Source organism: Macrotis lagotis, chromosome 1 (assembly GCF_037893015.1).
Source record: "Macrotis lagotis isolate mMagLag1 chromosome 1, bilby.v1.9.chrom.fasta, whole genome shotgun sequence".
Lineage (NCBI taxonomy): Eukaryota > Metazoa > Chordata > Mammalia > Peramelemorphia > Peramelidae > Macrotis > Macrotis lagotis.
Window position 1 is genome coordinate 903,213,872 of NC_133658.1, and position 19,773 is coordinate 903,233,644.

General features: G+C 44.9%; 1 protein-coding gene across 1 annotated transcript; it reads left to right on the top strand.

Annotated features, from left to right (window-relative positions):
- The first annotated feature begins 9,594 nt into the window (after positions 1–9,594).
- Positions 9,595–19,773, top strand: LOC141509527 (cytochrome P450 2S1-like). The gene is made up of 9 exons (XM_074219140.1): positions 9,595–9,777; positions 11,034–11,196; positions 13,362–13,511; positions 13,845–14,005; positions 14,188–14,388; positions 14,766–14,901; positions 16,379–16,566; positions 17,020–17,161; positions 18,420–19,773. The coding sequence occupies exons 1-9, from the start codon at positions 9,595–9,597 to the stop codon at positions 18,599–18,601; spliced, it is 1,506 nt and encodes a 501-aa protein (XP_074075241.1). The 3' UTR covers positions 18,602–19,773.

Below are 19,773 nucleotides of genomic sequence, written 5' to 3' on the forward strand. Positions count from 1 at the left end.
CTGGAATCAGGAGGACCTGGGTTCAAATTCAGCCTCAGACACTTAATAATTACCTAGCTGTGTGACCTTGGGCAAGTCACTTAACCTCATTGCCTTGCAAATTGCACTCCCAAATAAAAATAATATTAATTCATCAATCCTGTCTTAGATTCTGGTAAGATTTAAAACTCAGTCCCCTGAGAATCGATAACAGTTATTATAAGTTACTAAGTCTTTCTGTCCATATGTACCATGAGTCTTTTGTGTCTTTTGTGAGCAAGGGAAAAATATCTGCTCCTATATGTGATTTACATTATATGCTGAATATCTTTCAGTGCCCCCTTTTTGGAGAAGACTCTAGTCATTAGGCAAAACATGATCTCTAAGTAATTTATCAGCTTGAGAAGCTGGGTGAGACAGTGAATAGAGCATTAGCCCTGGAGTCAGGAGAACTTGAATTTAAATCTGGCTACAGAAATGACCTAGCTGTGTGACCTTGGGTAAGTCACTTAACCCTGTTTGCCTCAGTTTCCTCATCTGTAAAATGAGCAGGATAAGGAAATGGTAAAGCATTCCAGTATCTCAGCCAAGAAACCCCTAAATGGGGTCACAAAGAGTTGTAGTTTGTCCTTCATTCTCAAAGAAGACCATAATAGCAGGGAGGTGAATTGGATTTTGGGGGGGGGGGGCTGTGCTAAGTCATGTCTCACTTTCTCCTCCAGAGCCATCTAAGTCCAATGGCCAGATATGAGTCAGGATGACTGGAGATGGTCCTGGGTACGAGGCAATCAGGATTAAGTGACTCGTCCACGGCCACACAACTAGTGACAAGTGTCTGGATTTGGACAAGGTTGGATTTGGATTCCCTTTCTCTATCCACTGCTCTATCCACTGCACCACTAGCTCCCCACTTTCCATTTCCTTAATGGAGATCACCCACAGAGAGTTGGATGAGAATGAAATGAATGAACAACAACAATTTATCACTAGGTGCTGTTTTAGAGTTGAATGAATTGAAGAACAGAGAAAGGCTCTTATACTTTTTGTTTCTTCCTTAAGGATTTGATTTCTCTCTCATCACACTCAACTTGGATCAATGTACAACATGGAAACAAAGTGAAGACTGACAGATTACTTTCCGCGGGGTGGGGGGAGCAAGATTGGGGGAAAATTGTAAAACTCAAATAAAATCTTTAATAAAAAAAAAAAATAGAGAAAGGGACCTTAATCCTCTCCTTAGAGATCTGTACTAAACATGAAGGGCTCAGAGGAGATAGGTCCCAGTGGAGAAAGATGATGACTTATTGCCCCTACCCCAGATTCCCTGGATTTAGCAATGATTCTTTTCAATCTTAGTCTTACATTGGCTTTTTTGCCTGCTATTTCAAACTGCTTCTTCGTAATGAATCTGCTGACTACTAAGAGGTCCAGATCTTTTTCATACTTCTTTATCATGGTAGCCATACCTACCACATATTCTACTTGTGACATTGGATTTTTGAATCTAAATATAAGGTTTTACTGAATTTCATCGAATTAAATTCCATCCGGTGCTCTCTCACCTGTCAAGATCTTTTTGGAACCTGACTCTGTTATCAAGTGAGTTAACAGTTCCTACCACTACTGTGTATAAAGGCAGCCAAAGGTAGAAAAAGTTAAAGTTAAATATATGCTGGGGTGATATGAGTTCATATCAGCTCTTACCAATTGTTTCAATTTCAGTATGAACAATTGCACTTCAGAAAACCAACAGACTTCATAAATCAGGACTTTATTGTTTTTTGATAGTCTAGACTTAAGAAAGTGATGGAGAAACTAGTAATAATAAAGATTAAACTAAAAAGCTTGCTGTGCATACATTTCTGACCCTCTCTCCCTCACCTCCCCCACACTGAGAATGAGTTGTTAAACATTTACCAACACATCCCTAAATATATACCAAAATAATCTTAGTAGCACTCTTTGTGTTAGCAAAGAAGTGGAAACAAAGTACACACCCGTTGACTGTACCTTTCATATGCAGTCATAATGAAAAATCACTGCCCAGCAAGAAAGGACAACTATGAGAAATTCAAAGAAACATGGGAAGATTTGCATGAACTGACACCAAGTGAAATAATCAGAATGAAGAGAATGAGATATATAATGACTCTAACAATGTAAATGGAAAGAGGGAGGCCTAAAAGGACAGCTATTGTTTGTCACAGGGTACCATCTTGACTCACAGGTGAATTGGATTTAAGTGAGGGAGGGCTGCACAAAGTCCTCAGACTCATTCTCTCTTCCAAGGTTATTTAAGTCTAGCTACAGGACAAAAGTCGAGATGACTGGCAATGGCCCAGGATGTACTAATCTGACCAAGCTCTATGTGCTCCATAGCACCTGCTTCAGGTACTTTCATAGTCATTGGAATAAATTGTTCTCATCTACCATTCCACAAAGGGAAACCCTCCCATGCTGGGGATAGACACTTCACCAACAGCTTTGAGGTTCTTCGGTCACACTCAATCTGGTTTAAAAATCTGTCTACCAAGGTGTGTGGCCTCTGTGCAGGTCACAGCTTCTTGAAGCCACAGGTGAGAGTGGAATGAAAGGTGGACCCCAAGATGTAGCTTTGATAAGTAGCTTTGAAAAGGGTCTGACAAGCCCCCGTACAAGAGGAGCTACTCCTTCTTGATGCATACCCCACCTTTCAAAAAAAAAAAAAAGTACTGTTAGCTGAGAAATGAAAACCATTGGAAGTCTAAAAAACAGAACACAAAACCCAAGCCTTTCCTCAGAGCAGAGAAGTTGGGAACCACAAGTTCAGAATGTATTATTATATATAGTTAGTGGCCATTATCTCAGATATGTTGCTTAATCTTTCCTCTTTTCACAAGGAAGAGTTCAGATTGGAGGAAGGTCAGGGCAGGGTTGTTGGATTTCCCCACCATCCCCCAATCCAGGAATGACTAATAAAAGGGGCAAGTGAATAAATACAACATATTCTTTTTAAAAATTATTATTTTTTCAAAAGAATTTTGGACGATGGGAACATTTGAGGCAAGTGACCATGATATTGTCTTAAAATTTTGGATAAAGGAGAGGAATAAATTTCAAAGGATTCAGAAAAAGGATAGATAGAATTTAAAAGCCAAAATTTCTAGAGGGGGACTTTAGCGTGAGAGATCTGAAGCTCCCAGGAAAGAAATGTTAATGATACTCACAGAAATCATTTCAATGAGGAGTCAGTCATCAACCGGTACTTACTAAATGGTATTTTGTGGAGAAGGTGGGAGGTGGAAGGATGGGAAAATAGAGTCTGAAGAGATACTACCAGGAAAGCAAGAACCAATTAAGCGAGAAAATATGTATGGATAGGAGGAGGTCCCGCGATAAATTTCTTTAAAAAAGAAAAAGCTCAGAAAAACTAAGGTTGAGGCTGGTGCTTTTGACATCACAAAGGTTCTGTCTGAGAGCTTGGAGGAAGTTCAAAGAAGTGATTAGAGCCCTACTTGAGGGCCTCACTTCGGTTTTCTGTTCCAATATCGATGTCCTAAAATGGGAAAAAGAGACCAAATGTGAGTAACAGTAAATTGAAATCCAAAATAAATGAGGAAAAGATAAGAGAGCACATAGATGTCTTTGATGAGATCGAGTGTGAGCCTAAGTAAGCTACACCCTAGTGAACTGACATATGTGTATGGCATTTGTGGAGCTTCTGTGGGTGACTTGTGAGAAATCATAGAAAAAGGGAAAGGGACCTCAGGACTGGGGAGAGTCAAAGCTCAGAATGGTCAGAATTTTTCAGAAAAGGGAAGAGAGTGGATTCTGCAAATTGTGGGCTGGTAAGCTTGATTTAAATTCCTGCTTGGAAAAAAAAAGGTTAGAATCTATTATTAGAGAGATTTCATGAGAAATTAGAAAGGGAAGTAGTAATGACAAAGCCAGAATGGCTCATTAAGAACAAATCATACAAACTAAACTCTTTCCAATTTTTGATCTGGCTACTAGATTTGAAAAATCAAGGAAATATTGGAGACTATAGACAGCAGAATGCATTTCTATGATGAGCACTAGTCATTTCAAAACAGTGTGTTTTAAGACTGGCAAAGTACTTGACATGTTGGGGAAAAAATCTCTCGTGCTTTTTTTGTGCTATCTTTGTGAATAAGATGGAGAGATGGGGGTTAGATGCTCTTACCTTTAGGAAGATTTGACTTTGGTTGAAAGACAGGATCAAAGGCTAGGCATTAATGGGTCAATGTTACCTTAGAGGGATGGTCTCCAGCGAGATCCCCAGGGATCTGTCTTTGGTTCAAGGTCGCTTGACATAGATAGATGGGTAGATGAATGACTAGATAGATAGATAGATAGATAGCAATATAATCAATTATTTGGATGATGGTATAGAGTTGTCAAATATACAGATGACTCCTACCTGACAGGGGTAGCTAACTTGTTAGACAAAAGAGTCAGAATCCAAAAACTTCTCAGCAATTTTGAAAGACGAGCTGACAGGTCAATGGATTGAATCTAATGAAGGAACATTTATCCAATCCAGTCCAGTCCAACAAGGTTTTATCAATTGCCTCTCTTAAACCAGGCACCAACCCAGGTGCTAGATTCATAGAGACACAAAAAATGATAACCATATCATAGCTGGTTGTTGCTGCTACAACATGTAAACAGAATATCTGCTTAATAATTTTGATCAGAGGGAACAAACAGGAAAAAAATCTCTCATCACTTCTATCTTTGGAAGAATTAAATTATCCTTGATGATGATGATGTTTGTCCTTCATTCTTCAATCAAAGAGGTGATGCCATGACTAGCACATGAATTTGATTTGAGTGGAGAGGGCCAGGGGCTATGCTGAGTCACAAGCCTCACTTTCTCCTCTGCAGTCATTTGGGTCCCATGTCAGATATGAATCAGAACGTCTGGAGATAGCTCTGGATGGGAAGCAATCAGGCCTTCCTGACTCCAAGGCCAGTGCTCTATCCACTGTGACACTCAGCTGCCCAAATTATCCTTTTGTTTTTGTTTTTGTTTTGTTTTTTAGTTTTTTTGCAGGGCAATGGAGTTAAATGACTTGGGAAAGGTCACACAGCTAGGTAATTATTAAGCATTTGAAGCCAGATTGCACTCAGTTCCTCATGACTCCAGGGCTGGTGCTCTATCCACTGTGCCACCTAGCTGCCCCCCAAATTATCCTTAAAGGTGTAACAATGGGAGTCAATTGACTATTTAATTCAATAGAGACATTCACACCCCATTAAAATATTAAGCTTTAAAATATTAATATTTGGGATAACCAACATGAACGTGTCAATTGCTCTTCTTATAGCAAAGAGCCCTGATACTTGAATCTACCCATCCATTCACTGGCCCTCATCATTACTATATTATTCATCTTTTGCCAAGTTTCTGTTGTTTTCAGATTTATTTATTTCCTTCTTCTGTCCAAGTGATCTATAGTATAATTTCATGACAATCTTATTGCTCCTCTTCCCTCCTCTAATCCCCAACATGCTGTTTCTATTATGCTTTACTCCCACCCCAGATTTCCTTATATACCCCACCCAGAAAGATTTAGGAAAGATCCTGTCTGATTAGACAAAGATTCTTCCTGCACTATATTTTCCAGTCTTTGGGGAAAAGAAGCTGTTGGGACAGATCCCTGAATGTGACACCAAAGGAATGTTTCTATGTATGTAATATCCTGAAGGCAATCCAGTCTTTTCTCATCTCCTAGAATTCATTAACCTAAGAATTTTTTAACCAGCTACAGAGTCTGATGAAGTCAGGTTTTGGTAGCTTTAGGTTTAACTTTTTAAAAATTCACTAAGACACCCTGTATATACTAAAGGAATGAATTCTGTAGGCTATTCCTAAACTGCAAGTCAGTATCTGGACAACACCATTCTTCATTCATTTGATTTTTCCTATGAGATTGGTTAGGTCAGACTCTTTGCAGATCACTTCCAGGATGCTCTGTTACAGGACAACCAATTCTATAACATCCATCTTCAACTGGAACTCTGCCCTGGGGAAGAAAAACTTGATAATTTAATAAGCATAGCAATACTTTTCTTTTTTAAATTATATATAATTATATAATATAAATTATATTATATTATATATTATATATATATAATTTTTTTAATTTTATTATTTTTTTACATACTTTTCTTTTTTAATTTTGAGTCCCAAATTCTCACCTTCATTCCCACCAACTGAGAAGGCAAGCATTAGGATATCAATTATACATGTGAAATCACATAAAACACATTTTCATATTAGTCATATTGCAAAAAGAAGGCAAAAAATAAAATGAGAGCGTTATACTTCAATTTCCTCTCAGAGTTCATCAGTTCTCGCTCTCTGGAGGTGGATGACATTTTTTCATCTTGAGCCCTTTGGAATTGGCTAGGATCATTGTATTGATCAAAGTAGCCAAGTCATAACAAGGCTTTTTTGATAACTAATTCTATAACCTCCTAACACAGTTGTCAATCAAGTATCCCTCTTTTGGGTCTTGTCTGTTAACGATTAAGAGCCTTGCCTGGGCAGCTAGGTGGCAAGGTGGATAAAGCACCTGCCCCTGGAGTCAGGAGGATCTGAGTTCAAATTTGCCCTCAGACATTTAATAATTGCCTAGCTGTGTGACCTTGGGCAAGCCATTTAATCCCACTGCCTTAAATAAATAAAAAAAATTTTTAAAAGGTTTGTCAAGACTAACATATTTCAAGGAGTCTTAAATGAAATAAGTACAGAAATCATCTTATTGAAAGAGAGACCGTTTAGTTCTAATCATTAAATTTTTTTAAAAAATAATCATTGGGGGTGGCTAGGTGGCATAGTGGATAGAGCACTGGCCCTGGAGTCAGGAGTACCTGAGTTTAAATCCAGCCTCAGACACTTAATATTACCTAGCTATGTGGCCTTGGGCAACCCACTTAACCCCATTGCCTTCCAAAAAAAAATTCATTGCTAAACCCAGTGGAATTTGTTTTGTGATAGTAAAGATGTGATCTATTGTAGAATATCAGTAGTGAAAGTCTACCTGTTTCCCAATGAGGCACTCACATGGGATGCATAGGTAAGACGATTCTCATTAAACATTTTATGTAATAATTCAAAGTGCTTTGAGGTTTGAAAAAAATTATGTTATTTTATTTGATCCTCACAACAACTCTCACACCCATAATGCAAAAGAAAGAGGTGAAGTGACTTACCCAGGGTCACACAGCTGGTGTCTGAGGCTGCATTAGATCTTAGATCTTATTAAATACAAATACATTTTTTAAAAAAAGAGCTCAGGTCTTCCTGACTTCAGAATCTATAATCCCTTCTAGCTATCTTTGAGAGAGTAGGCATATAAGTTAATTTTTCACATTTACTTGGGTGCTTCCCCTCCCCCCCCCCACCATATTAATAAGGTTTGGCATTTTTTCCATGCTTTTGGTATCTTCCTCTTTTTTGACCACTATGGGGTGCTCATAATTATGACCTCTCTGGGATAGATCTCTTCCAGATACACTTTTGAACTATTCTAATCTTAGGAACAGTCACTAACCAATTTTGGGCTGTCTGCAATAGAGAATACCATCTGTATCCAGAGAAAGAATTATGGACTTTGAACAAAGACCAAAGACTAGTACCGCCAAAATAGGAAGAAAAAAAAAAGCATTATATTATTATGTAATTTTGCTATCTCTCATACTTTATTTTTCTTCCTTAAGGATATGATTTCTCTGTCATCACATTCAACTGAGATCCATGTAACATGGAACCAATGTAAACACTAACAGAATGCCTTCTGTGGGGGTGGGGGGAGGGAAACAAGATTGGGGAAAAATTGTAAAACTCAAAATAAATAAAATCTTTCTTAAAAAAGGAATAGTCATGGGGGGGGGGGGGCGTCTAGATGGAGTAGTGGATAAAGCACCGGCCCTGGAGTCAGGAGTACTTGGGTTCAAAATCCGTCTCAGACACTTAATAATTACCTAGCTGTGTGGCCTCAGGCAAACCATTTAACCCCATTTGCCTTGCAAAAACCTAAAAAAAATGAAATATAATGGTTCAAAATATAAAATGTGCAATGTAAAATGTAAAAATGAAGCTCCTTTTAATTGTAAAACTCAAATAATATCTTTAATAAAAAATAAATTTAAAAAAAGAATAGTCACTAACTCTTAAAGTCAGAAGAATTTTGTTCAAATTCATAGTGTTCTTAGGTAAGTCACTTCCAGTACATTTTCTCTTCTTTTATAAATATTGGAAATAATGCTACTAATGCTGCCTTTCTTATGGAGTTGTTCCAAGGCTTGCTAGCCCTGATTGTTGAAACAGGTTTTTAAGTTATATAAAATCTCAGACATAGAGACTCAGAAGAGACTTCAGACTTGCTTAGGGGCCATTTTAAACAGGAGTCTTTCTATGCACTCCCTCTTCTCCCAAAGGTGATCCAGGGACAGGTGGGTGTCTCCTGAGATTACAAACTCAAAAGAGTTTCTCTCTCTTCCTGTTTCCTAAGATTTGGGACAAAGGGGGAAATGTCTTATGTGTGAGGAGTACTGGGAGGAATTTCATTAGGTGGGGAGGATCTACCAGGATGAAGCGGGGAGGGGTGAAGTTCTCAGGGTGGTTCAGATGATGCTTTTGCATCTCTCAGGTACACTCAAATGGTCTCTTTAGGGAAACTGAGTTACTGGAGGGCAAGTCTGCCCCATCTCCAAGCCCAGGCTTCATAACCCACCACACCCACACCCATTCCTACTCACCCCCTCCACATCCCCAGCCCACAACCCATCTGCACACATCCGTAGACACACACATAGGAGTCCAGAATAAATATGCTTATTATCTGACAGTTTTTAGGGAGATGGGCTGCACCCCAAAATCAGAGGATCACACCCCGGGTCGCTAAGCTAATGCATTGAGTTGAGCCCACTCAGTCATGAGGTAACTGAGATGGAACCAGGTTAGCTGCCTGCCCCAAGTCACCCAGGAAGCTGACAAACGGAGCATTTTTTCAACACTTACTACATATTTCAATCCTTGGACTGATTGCAAGGCAGCAGATGGCCTCAGTGACCTTGGGTGTGAACTTTCCTCCCCCATCTGGGCCTCAGTTTCTCCACTTGTACGTTGAAGGGATTGAATTTAAAAACATCTCCGACATCCCATGAAATCGTCTTCCAGGAGCACCCCGGAGGAGAGGAGAGTGGAAATTTGAGCCAGGTGAGGGGCGGGCCGTCCCCCCCCCCCCCCCCCCCCCGGCCCCTCTCCCAGGGCGGAGGTGGCAGGTGTGCAAAGTCCCGGCCCGGGCCGGGAGCTAGTCTGGCCGGGCCTGGGTGGGGCGCCGGAGAAGGGTGCTTGGAGGTCACGGAGCCCCGGGAGCCGCGCACCTGGGGACACTGAGGCGCGGGGAGGGGCCCCTCCTCTCTAGCCGCGCCCCGATCCGAGGCTTTTAGGGCACCCGGAGCCGAGCAGGTGCTGGCTGGGGGCGGAGATCGGGGAGCCCGCGGGAGGGGCCCAGCCCCGGTGCGCCCCGGCCGGGCGGGGCCCCGGCGGGGGCCGCCTTCATAAGCGCCGCGGCCCCGGCCCCCGGCCTCCGCCAGGCCGGGATGGCGCTGTCCGCCGGGGCCGGCTGCCTGCTGCTGCTGCTGACGCTGCTGCTGCTGCTGCTGCTCGCCCGGCTCCGCGGCCCCGGCCGCCCCCCGCGCCTGCCCCCCGGGCCGCGGCCGCTGCCGCTGCTGGGGAACCTGGGCCAGCTCTGGCCGGGGGCGCTGTATGCCGGGCTGCTCCAGGTGCTGGGGCGGGGGGGCGGGACCCGGGACCCGAGGGGGGAGAAGCCCCCCGAGGCTGGCCCCGCTCCAGAGCCCCCCAAGGGAAGCCACCTGGTGCGCCCCGGCGGGGACTCCTTCCCTGGGCTCCCACTCTGGATAGGTTTCAGGGGCTTAAGGGGGGGGGCACCTTTATTTTCAAGTCCCTCCAACTGAAGTTTTGCATTTCCTTTTGAGAATTCTGATTCTTAGACCTTCCCGAGCCTATGTTCAAGAGGTGGAAACCCCCTCCCCCCGCCCTTCCTGCTCCAGGGGCAAAGGAACTGGGCTCAGATCCCACCTCTGTCACTTTCTACCTCCGTGACTTTGGACCACTCAAACTCAGTTTCCCCATTTGTAAAATGGCAACCAGATGCCCTGGGAGACCCCCTTCCAGCTCTAAATCTAAGATCTTATGATCCTAAGGGGAGAGAACTTGGGGTGATTGGGGGGATATATCTGAATGCCCCCCTTCCAACTCTAAATCAAAGATCTTATAATTCTGAAAACCCTAGAGAAATAGAGTGAGGGGGGATCATTGAAGAGGGGCTATATCTGGATCCCTCCCTTCCAGCTCTAAATCTGAGATCTTATGACACTAAGGGGAGAGAACTTTGAAGATCCCGGAAGAATATAGTGGGGGAGGGAGAATGGGATGGATTTTTCTGGATTTCCCCCCTTCCAATGCTGAGTCTAAGATCTTATGATCCTAAGAAGAGAGATTTGGAGACTGAAGGAACAAAGTGAAGGGAGGAGTATGGGGGGGGGGGGGTGAATATCAGGATTCCCAGCTTGCCCTTGATGTTTACTTTCTGTTTGCCTCTGAAGTCACTTTTCTCTCTACTATGAAAGGGTTCTACTTCACTCAAAGGCCCTTGTCAGCTCTAGGCTTCCTAGGAGGATATCTTTGAATTAAAGGGAGGAAAGAATGATTACAAAGTTGGGAAGACTGAGACACTGTGGTGGCTGTGGGGAGTTAGAGCCAGGTGGACCATGGAGTGTGCAGTGGAGAACGTTAAAATAAAGTGTTGAAAGGAAGAATGGGCCAGGGAGTCAGATATGGGGGAAAGGTGGTAGCAAGGCCCATAGTCTGAAAAATAAACAGTGGAAAGAAAGGAGAATGCCATCAAGATCTGAAAATGGGGGTGAGCAGCACCTGGGGGCAGAGCAGGAAGAGTCTAGGAGGGCAGGCATAGAGATGGGGGGTGCTCTACAATATCCATTAACTGGTTTTCCTACAGCTCGGTGCTAAGTACGGCCCCGTGTTCACCGTTCATCTGGGCTCCCGGCCTGTAGTCGTCCTAAGCGGTTATGAGGCCGTCAAAGAAGCATTGGTGGACCAGGGAGAGGCATTCGCCGGCAGAGGGAAAGTGGCCTCATTGGAGAAGACCTTCAATCAGCATGGTATGGACCACATAGGGTTTAGAAATGGAGACTCCTAAAGCAAAGGTGCTATTGACAGAATCTTTCATCCTTAGGCCATTGGAGCTATGGAAGAGGGAAACCTTGGTTCAATAGAATGAGGCCCAAGAGGCAGTTGGGTGGTGCAGTGGATAGAAACATCAGCCCGGAAGTCAGGAGGACATGAGTTCAAATCCAGATTCAGACATTTAATAGTTACCTAGCTGAGTGACCTTGGGCAAGTCACTTGACCTCCACTGCCTTGCCAAAAACAACAACAAAAATAGAATGAGCTTCATTTTGAGTGGCAGGACCTTGGTTTGAACCTTGATATCTTGAATCGAGGCAAATAACTTTGATTCTCAACTGTGATAGGAGGGCACCTCTTCTTGTTCTGAATCATGTGAACTGCTCTGAGCTTTGGGATCCTAGAACATCATATACATGGAATGCACAGGATAGTGGATCCTTGAAACCTTAACCCTCTAATCAGTTTGTTGATCAGCAAACATTTTTGAGAGGTTTATGTGTGTTACACATCATGCTAAGGACTTACGATGCCAAGAAAATTTCCACCCTCAAGGAGCTCATTTTAGTGGGAGAGATAACATGCAACTAGTTTTCTGCATCCAAGAGATATGGACTAGCTGAAATCTAATCCCAGAGAGGAAGATGCTTGGTAAGAGGGGAGGATGCTACTTGGCTCTGGATCAGGAAAGTCCTACAGATGAGATCTGGGCTGAGTCTTGAAAGAATCCAAGAATGCTAAGAGTCTGAGGTGAGGGGGCAGAAAATACAGTCACGAGAGACAGCCAGGGAAAAGTCAGTCAGGAGATGGAGTATTATATTCAAAGAACAAGAAGGAGGCCAGTCTATCTGGATTGTACAGTAATAGGAAGGGAGAAAAAGGGCAAGGCTGGAAAAGTAGGAAGGGAGCAGCTCTATAGTCTATCCAGGAGGGCTTTCCGAGTTCAAGGTGGAGGAAAAAAGAATACCATCAAGTACGGGGTTGATATGTTCAGACCTGTGCTTCGGGAAAATCACTGTGGTAACTGAGTGGGTGGCTCTAGATTCATTAGTTAATTAATTGTTAGATTATCTGATTGTCAGTCTCTTAGATGGCCAGAGCACAAAGGAACCCTAAGTCTTATTTGACAGATGGGGAAACTAAGGCCCACCAAAAGAAGACTTTCTTCAGGTCACACAAGAGACTTGGACTCCTGTCTCTTTCCATTATTCTGGGGGACATATCCTAGCTCAGCCTTATCCTTTCAATTTAGTGTGAGCTTATTAGACCATAATTTTGTAACTGTAATTTTTTTTTAAAGCTGGGTTCTCGAGAAACATAGGTAATTTTAAAACCTTGGATAAGGATGTTTTAAAAACCCTGGCTATTTTTAACATGCATAATTTGAAACCTTGTGTAATCCCACCCAAGAATAGAGAATTAAAGAAAAAAACCCTAGAACCAATATATCCTTTAACTGAGTTTTATCCTTTCAACCCAAGATCTGCTAAGAAAAGGGAGCAGATATTCCAAGGACCCTTTCCCTTTTCTCCCTTGGAAGTAAATCTTACTTGGCTACTGATTTCCTTAGAGGGACAGGTCTTCTTCATACACATCACAAACCCTCTCTGATTTAATGAGATGCTCTTTGAGAATCAAAAAAAAAAAAAAATTTAATTATCCCCTCCCCTTTCCACCTTGGCCAAAGTGGGAGGGAACCTCTCCCAGCTAGGCTAGTCTTTGGACCCCAGTCTTAATCTTTCAAAGAGCCTAGGCTTGAAACCACTGAGGCATTAGTTCATCTCTGGGCCATTCGGGCTCAGCCAGACCTTTCTTAGCCTTCGAGAGACCAGGGGTATTCCTGTGTCACCAGGGGGCCTCTGAGAAGGAATCTAGCAGCGAAGAAAGCAAGTCTAGACATAGCCAATCCTGAAAGAAGGTATTTGAGCCTTACACCTAAGTCCTAACTTGTCAGCCCTGTAAGGTCATGTGCTTCCTGAGAAGAGGAGGGGCAGGGACGCCAGGGTACCAGGCAGAGCGCCATCAACAACCTCATCCTGGCGGGAATAGACCTGACTGTGACTGCCCTTCCCTCCAACTACCTGTGGAGTGGGGAAAGGGAGGTGGTGCCTCTAATCTTCACTCTTTCTTGCTTCTCCAGGTATTTTCTTTGCCAATGGGGAGCAATGGAAACACCTTCGGAAGTTTACCACCCTCTCTCTAAGAAATCTGGGCATGGGAAAGAAGGAAGGAGAAGAGCATATTCAAGAAGAGGCTTCCCACTTGGTAGAAGCCTTAAAGAATACCCAAGGTCAGAGGAAGTTCATGATAGCTATCCCCCCCATATAGGATAGCCCAATAGACTTGGCCCACTGGTGAGCCATGTCCTGCCTGTCCTGGCTCAGACCAGAATCCTTTCTCCTGTATTCTGGGGACTGACCCCAGGGATGCCTGGCCCTATCTCACAGAGCTTCCTTTATTGGATTGCCTCATTCCCTTTGTCTGACACCTGGAGCCACCCACATCCAATAACAGGGAAAGCCAAACCCAGGGGAATTCCCATTCCAGTCCCAGGGACACTCCTTAGCCTTTTCATCCTTTCCCATCATTCTATGATCAACCTTGCCTTGATTTGTCCCTTCAGGGTCTCTGTTGGACCCTTCCCTGCTCCTGTCTCAGGCCATTTCCAACGTCACCTGCATTCTCCTGTTTGGAAATCGATTTGACTACGAAGATGAGAAGTTCCGAGCTGTGGTCCTTGCTGCCGCTGGCACCCTGAAGGAGATCAGCACCCCATGGGGACAGGTGACTGGCTTGGAAACAGGGGTCAGGGGGCTGAAACGATCCACAGATTGCTCTTCCCCAAGCTGCTGCCCCATTCTTTTCTCTTCCAAGAAGTCCACCTAGATTGCCTCTGAGAAAGCTATGTTTCTCCCACTCAGACAAAAGTCCCCATGCTAATTCTATCTTTACCCTCCCTGCCTCAGCTCTGCGAGATGTTCTTGGGTCCCCTCTGCTACCTGTCAGACATCCTTCGCTATGTCTCAGCTCCCCATAATCGCCTCACAGACCACCTAAACACGCTGGCAACCTTTGTCTCGGGCCAGATCCAACATCACCAGGAGAAGCTGGACCCTCATTCCCCTGCCAGGGACTTTGTGGATGATTTCCTGCTCAAAATGAGCCAGGTATGGTTGGGATTGGGATTGAGGCTGGAATCAGGGCTGAGGAGATGGCTCAGAATGGGGAGAGAGGTATAGGAGTCATTCATCCTTTCGTTGACCAGGCAGCTCTGCAAGACTGCAGGAGCAGACCAGCAATGGTGGAGGGAATCTCCACACTGAGAGGTCCTTGACCCAATGAAGCTAACCCTTTGTCCTAGCCACAGAATAGAAGGAGACTCAGTCTCTTTCAAGTATCAGTCTGATCCTCTTGGTAGCTTTGGGCCAACTCTGCTTTCTGACCACTGGAGAACAAGGCTCAGACCCTCATCCCTGGGAGAACGTGGCCAACCTTGTCTCCCCAGCCCCTGCAGGGCTTCTCTGACTCCTAATGTCTCCTCCAGGAAGAAAAAGCTGCTGCGTCTGGACATACGGATTTCCTACTGACCGCCGTGAACCTGCTCTTTGGGGGGACGGTAACAGTCAGTGCCACACTCGCATATGCTTTCCTGCTCCTGCTTAAATATCCAGAGGTCCAAGGTACAGCCCAGTACAGGCGACCCATAGCCTCAAGCCCAGATGGCCAGAACCCTTAGCTGTGTTAGCAGAGAGAGCACAAAAGATCTGAGTTCAAATCCTTTGTCAGATACTAACTAACCATGTGACCCTGGTCAAGTCTTTGCCTCAGTCTCCTCAACTGAAAAAATGGCAATCATAATAGACTCTACCTCCCAGAGTTGTGAACCAGAACCACATAAGATAACTTGCAAAGTGCTTTGCCATGCTTGTGGTGCCAGAAGCCTTAACTCTGCTGCCTACTAGTTGTGTGATCTTGGGTAAGTCTCATACTGAGAGAATTGAATAACGTGATCCCTCAGGTCATTTACAACTTCACATCTATGACCTCTCAGACTCTGTAGTTGTAAAAAGCCAGAGGACCCAGCAGTATCGTCATTCTGGCTACCCCCCAAGTGAGCTGATAGGGGCCCAGTTCAGTAAAAAAAAATCAACAAACATTGATTACTGCATGGATGGTATTAAAGATACAGAGACAGAAACAGAACAGCCCCAGCCTTCAAGAAGCTTACATTTTTCCAGAACAATATAACACATACACAGAGAGATGCATACAAAAGAGAATAATAGCAAAGTCAGCAGAGTGGATGAGGAAAGGTCTCCTGTAGGAGGCAGGAACCTGAGTCATACTTCAGAGGAAGATGGGGATTCTAAGAAAAGGGAGTGTAAAGGATAGAGGTCAGAGATTTCTTTATTTTTTATAATCATTGTTCAGTTGTGGGGCAATCTTGGCAGAGATACTGGAGTGGTTTGCCATTTCCTTCTCCAGATCATTTGACAGATGAGGAAACTGAGCCAAATAGGGTCAAGGGACTTGCCCAGGGCCACGTATTTAAGATTGGATTGGAACTCAGGAAGATCTGTCTTTCTGACTTCAGATTTGAAACTCTATTCACTGTGCCACCTAGTTGCCAACAAAGAGACAGAGACAGAGACAGAGAGAGAGAGAGAGAGAGAGAGAGAGAGAGAGAGAGATGATAGCATAAGCTGTTCCCCATAATATGATAAAAGAAAAAAAGGAAATAAGGAATAAGGCAAGGCTCCTTAGGTATTATACCCCTCATCTCCCAGGGGCAAAAACACAGAACCTGCAGAATCAAAAGTCTATATATAGATATAGATGATATACAAGGGTGCTACCTGGGGCTGAGGAGACAGAGAGCACTGGCCACTGGGAGGCAGCAGGTTCAAGTAGAAGGCACCTGGTCTGAGAATTAAGAGACTTGACCTGAATTCCTTTATACCTCTGAACTTCACTTTCCCTCTTTGTAAAATGAACGTTTGACTTAAGGTGCCCTGCTGGCCCTAAATGTCCCTTTCTGGGTATAGATGAGTTGGACCCTGGGGGTTTGACAGGGAGAGATGAAGGGAGCTATGTCCTTTGTCCTTGGTCTCCAGCTCAGACATGCCTTTCTCTCTTTATCTTCCCTCTATCCCACAGATCAAATCCAGGAGGAACTGAGCCGAGAGCTCGGGCGTGACCGGGCGCCCAGCATGGGGGACCGTGGGCACCTCCCCTACATTGATGCCTTCCTGCATGAGGTTCAGAGGTTCCTGGCCCTCATCCCTATGGGGGTGCCCCGTGCCCTCACAAAGCCCACTTCCTTCCGGGGCTATGACCTACCCCAGGTAAGGTCAGAGGGGAGGAATAGGGGAACAGAAGAAGTGACCATCCTCATCTAACCTGGTTAGAAAGAATAGAGGAAGTCCCCTCCCAGGCAGGAGAGAGTAGAAAAAGTCAGTTAGATGGAGGAGAGCTGGCATACATTCTCAGATGCCCATACAAAGACTCTCGGCTCCCTCCAAACTCAGATTGCTTTTTCCCTGGCCAGAGCTGCCTTTCCAGACCCTGGAGAGATGCTGAAAAATCATTTCTAGATAGTATTAGAACCCCAGATGGAAAGGTGGCAGAAGAAACTTCTCCCCAGATCCCAGAATATTACTCTGCCATGCCATAGCCACATACTAGCCCAGGGAAGAGCTGAGCCAGTTCTTAGGATTGATGCCAATGAAGCTGGGGGCACAAGGGCTGGAGGGGAGAGAAGGTTCTGAGGAACCACAACTGCCTCCCTCATTTCCTAGGGCATTGAAGTCTTCCCACTCCTGGGCTCCGTTCTCCATGATCCAGAATTCTTTGAGCGGCCAGAGGAATTTGACCCGAGCCGCTTCCTGGATGCCGATGGTCGATTCAAGAAAAATGAAGCTTTCTTGCCTTTCTCCTTAGGTATCCACTGAACTCTAAGCCTGGGGAAAGGTTAAGGGAACAAGACTGCTTTCTGTAGGCTCGAGACACTTTTGCCCCACCCCTGAATTTTTCAGAATCACAGATTCATTGGTCTAAAAGCTATCTGTAAGGAAAGACTGTAGGGTCTAATTGTTTTATTGCTCAAAAGGGTAAAGTAATAATATTGATAAAAATAATAATTTTACCTAAGCAGGTGAAGCACTTTACAAATATCAGCTCATTTGATCCTCACAACAACTCTGGGAGATAGTTGCTGTGGTTATTCCCATTTTACAGATGAGAAAACTGAGGCAAACAAGGATCACAAAGCTAGTAAATGTCTGAAGGTTCAAGCCAAAGTTACAGACCCCTAAGCCTGGTTTGATCAGGTGGCTGTTGGAGTAGCCAACCTCCAGATCCCTTTCCAGCTGGGGCTTTCTATAGTGTCCCCACTTTTCAGAGACAAACAAAGAAGCAGTTTTCTATCCCCCCCTTATCCTCAGAGCCCCACAATGGAGAGCAGTCTCCTTATCCCAACGTGACCAGTCAGTCACCACCAACAAACATTGGCCTGACCTTTGTGGTGCCTGGCGCTCCACTGAAGATGGGTGGAGATAAAGAAGGAAGGGATCTCCCAAGGCTAGTGGGGGCTGGACCCCTGGAGCCTGGCTTTGAGCTCTTTGGGTTTCTACTCTCATTTGGTGGCTGGAGGAAATGTAAGGTTGATTAGGAGGAGGGGGTGACTCAACCAGAGAAGGGGTTAGGTAAGGCAAATGGGGGCAGAAGTAAGGGGAAAGTGAGGCCGGAGAGAGAAGCTGAGATATTTTTGACTTGGGGGAGGGAAAGGAGGGCCAAGAGGGTGAATTAGGAGGAGTGAGAGGATGGGAAAAAGGAGCTGTGAACCCCTTCTCAGATTCCATAAGTTTTGATTGAACCCTTGACTGTTCAGGTCCCTGTGCTGAGTTTTGGGGGAAGAAGAAACAAAAATAAATGGAGGCTGAGCCAAGAACTCAGATAAATACAATCCACATTATGAATGAATACTTGGATTAGGGCAGAGATCAGCAGGTTTAGAGTCAACAAGCCTGGGTTCAAATCCCAGTCCAGGTGCTTACTCTGTAACCTGAAGCAAGCTCCTTGCCCTCTCTGGGACTCAGTTTCCTCATCTGTAAAAGAGACAGGTTTGGGCTAGATGATCTCTAAGGTTCCTCCCAGCTTTTGATACTATGATGTTGCAATTTCCTCTTTTTCTACCCAGGAAAACGAATCTGCCTTGGCGAAGGTCTGGCCCGAACCGAACTCTTCCTCTTCTTCACCACCATCCTCCAGAATTTCTCCCTGGAGAGTCCATCCCCACCAGGGGCCCTGAACCTCCAGCCAGCCATCAGTGGCTTTGCCAACATTCCTCCTGCCTTCCAGCTTCGATTCAGGCCCCGCTGAGGGAGAGGGCAACAGGAGACCCCCAACCCCCAGGGTTGATGAACTGGTGCTCCAGTTGGAATAAATCCACAGGGCTCCCTAAGGCTCCCAAAGAACAAAGATCGAGGAGTAGATCCACACATTCCAGAGACTCACTCTCAACATGCAACCCCCCCCAGCTTTGCTCATGAATGAGGACAGACCTAATTCCTGCATTTATTCAATTCAGCACATCCTTTGTTAGCCATGTTCTATGTGTAAAGCATTGTGGTCATAGAAAGGGCTGATTTGGAATCGAGGATCTGAGTTCAAATCCTGCCTATCCTACCTCTGTGATCATGGGCCAGGTTAACTGGGTGATATCTTCTCCCTCTAAGCCCATAATCCATAACAACCTACAAGCCAGTTCCTCTCCCTCATTCACCCTAGGACTCATTATAGACACACCCTAGCTGTCTCTTGGGACCTCAGGGTAAGGAGCAAGAGAAAGCAGGAGTTGGTTTCCCTAGCCTGTTCAGCCCTTACTTCAGCCACATGTCAGTGACCTGAGTGGGACCTGAGTGGGGGGGGGGGGGCGGTGCTGGGACAGAAGAGCATGAGGAGGGAAGGGAGGTTGGGTAAAAGTGGCTGTTGCTCACCAAGGAATGCAATGCAGCTGTTTGGTTTCTCTTATCTTCTTTTTATGGTTTGGGTACCTGGCCCTAGATCTGGCCAGGCTCTGGCCCCTCTTGATGTGTGTCATCCAGGGACAACACATACACACACACACACACACACACACACACACAAACAAACCCCTTTAAAGGCCCAGGAGATGGGCCAGAGTTCTAACTACCCCATTTTTAACAGGTTCTTCCAGTGTCTGCCCTGACTTCCAGGGAGGGGAAAGGATTGTCCCCGGGGCCCCTTTTGGTGGGGAGAAAGGTCACACATGTTCTCTTGTCTGTGTCTGTCTAGTCTTACCCACTGGCACTAACACTTCAAAGTCTTACCCACCCACCCCTCCCCAGGTACACTCACCCAGGGAAAGACAGACCCATCTGGCTCTGTGCTCAGACCCTCTGAAGGGATTTGACCTGCTCTTTAACTCCCTGCAAATACCTCTCCCCAAAGGCTTGGGACCTAGAAAAGAAGCTGTCTCCCTCCCCCCTTGCCCTTTCCGTCCCTACCCCCCCAATAAATAATTTGATCCT

What these genes read in the sequence shown, in the direction of transcription:
- LOC141509527 (XM_074219140.1), top strand. Translation starts at nt 9,595, where the DNA reads ATGGCGCTGTCCGCCGGGGCCGGCTGCCTGCTGCTGCTGCTGACGCTG. An exon ending in AGCCTTAAAGAATACCCAAG is followed by an intron (nt 13,512 to 13,844) that starts GTCAGAGGAAGT and finishes TTGTCCCTTCAG; the next exon opens with GGTCTCTGTTGGACCCTTCC. An exon ending in TCCTGCTCAAAATGAGCCAG is followed by an intron (nt 14,389 to 14,765) that starts GTATGGTTGGGA and finishes TGTCTCCTCCAG; the next exon opens with GAAGAAAAAGCTGCTGCGTC.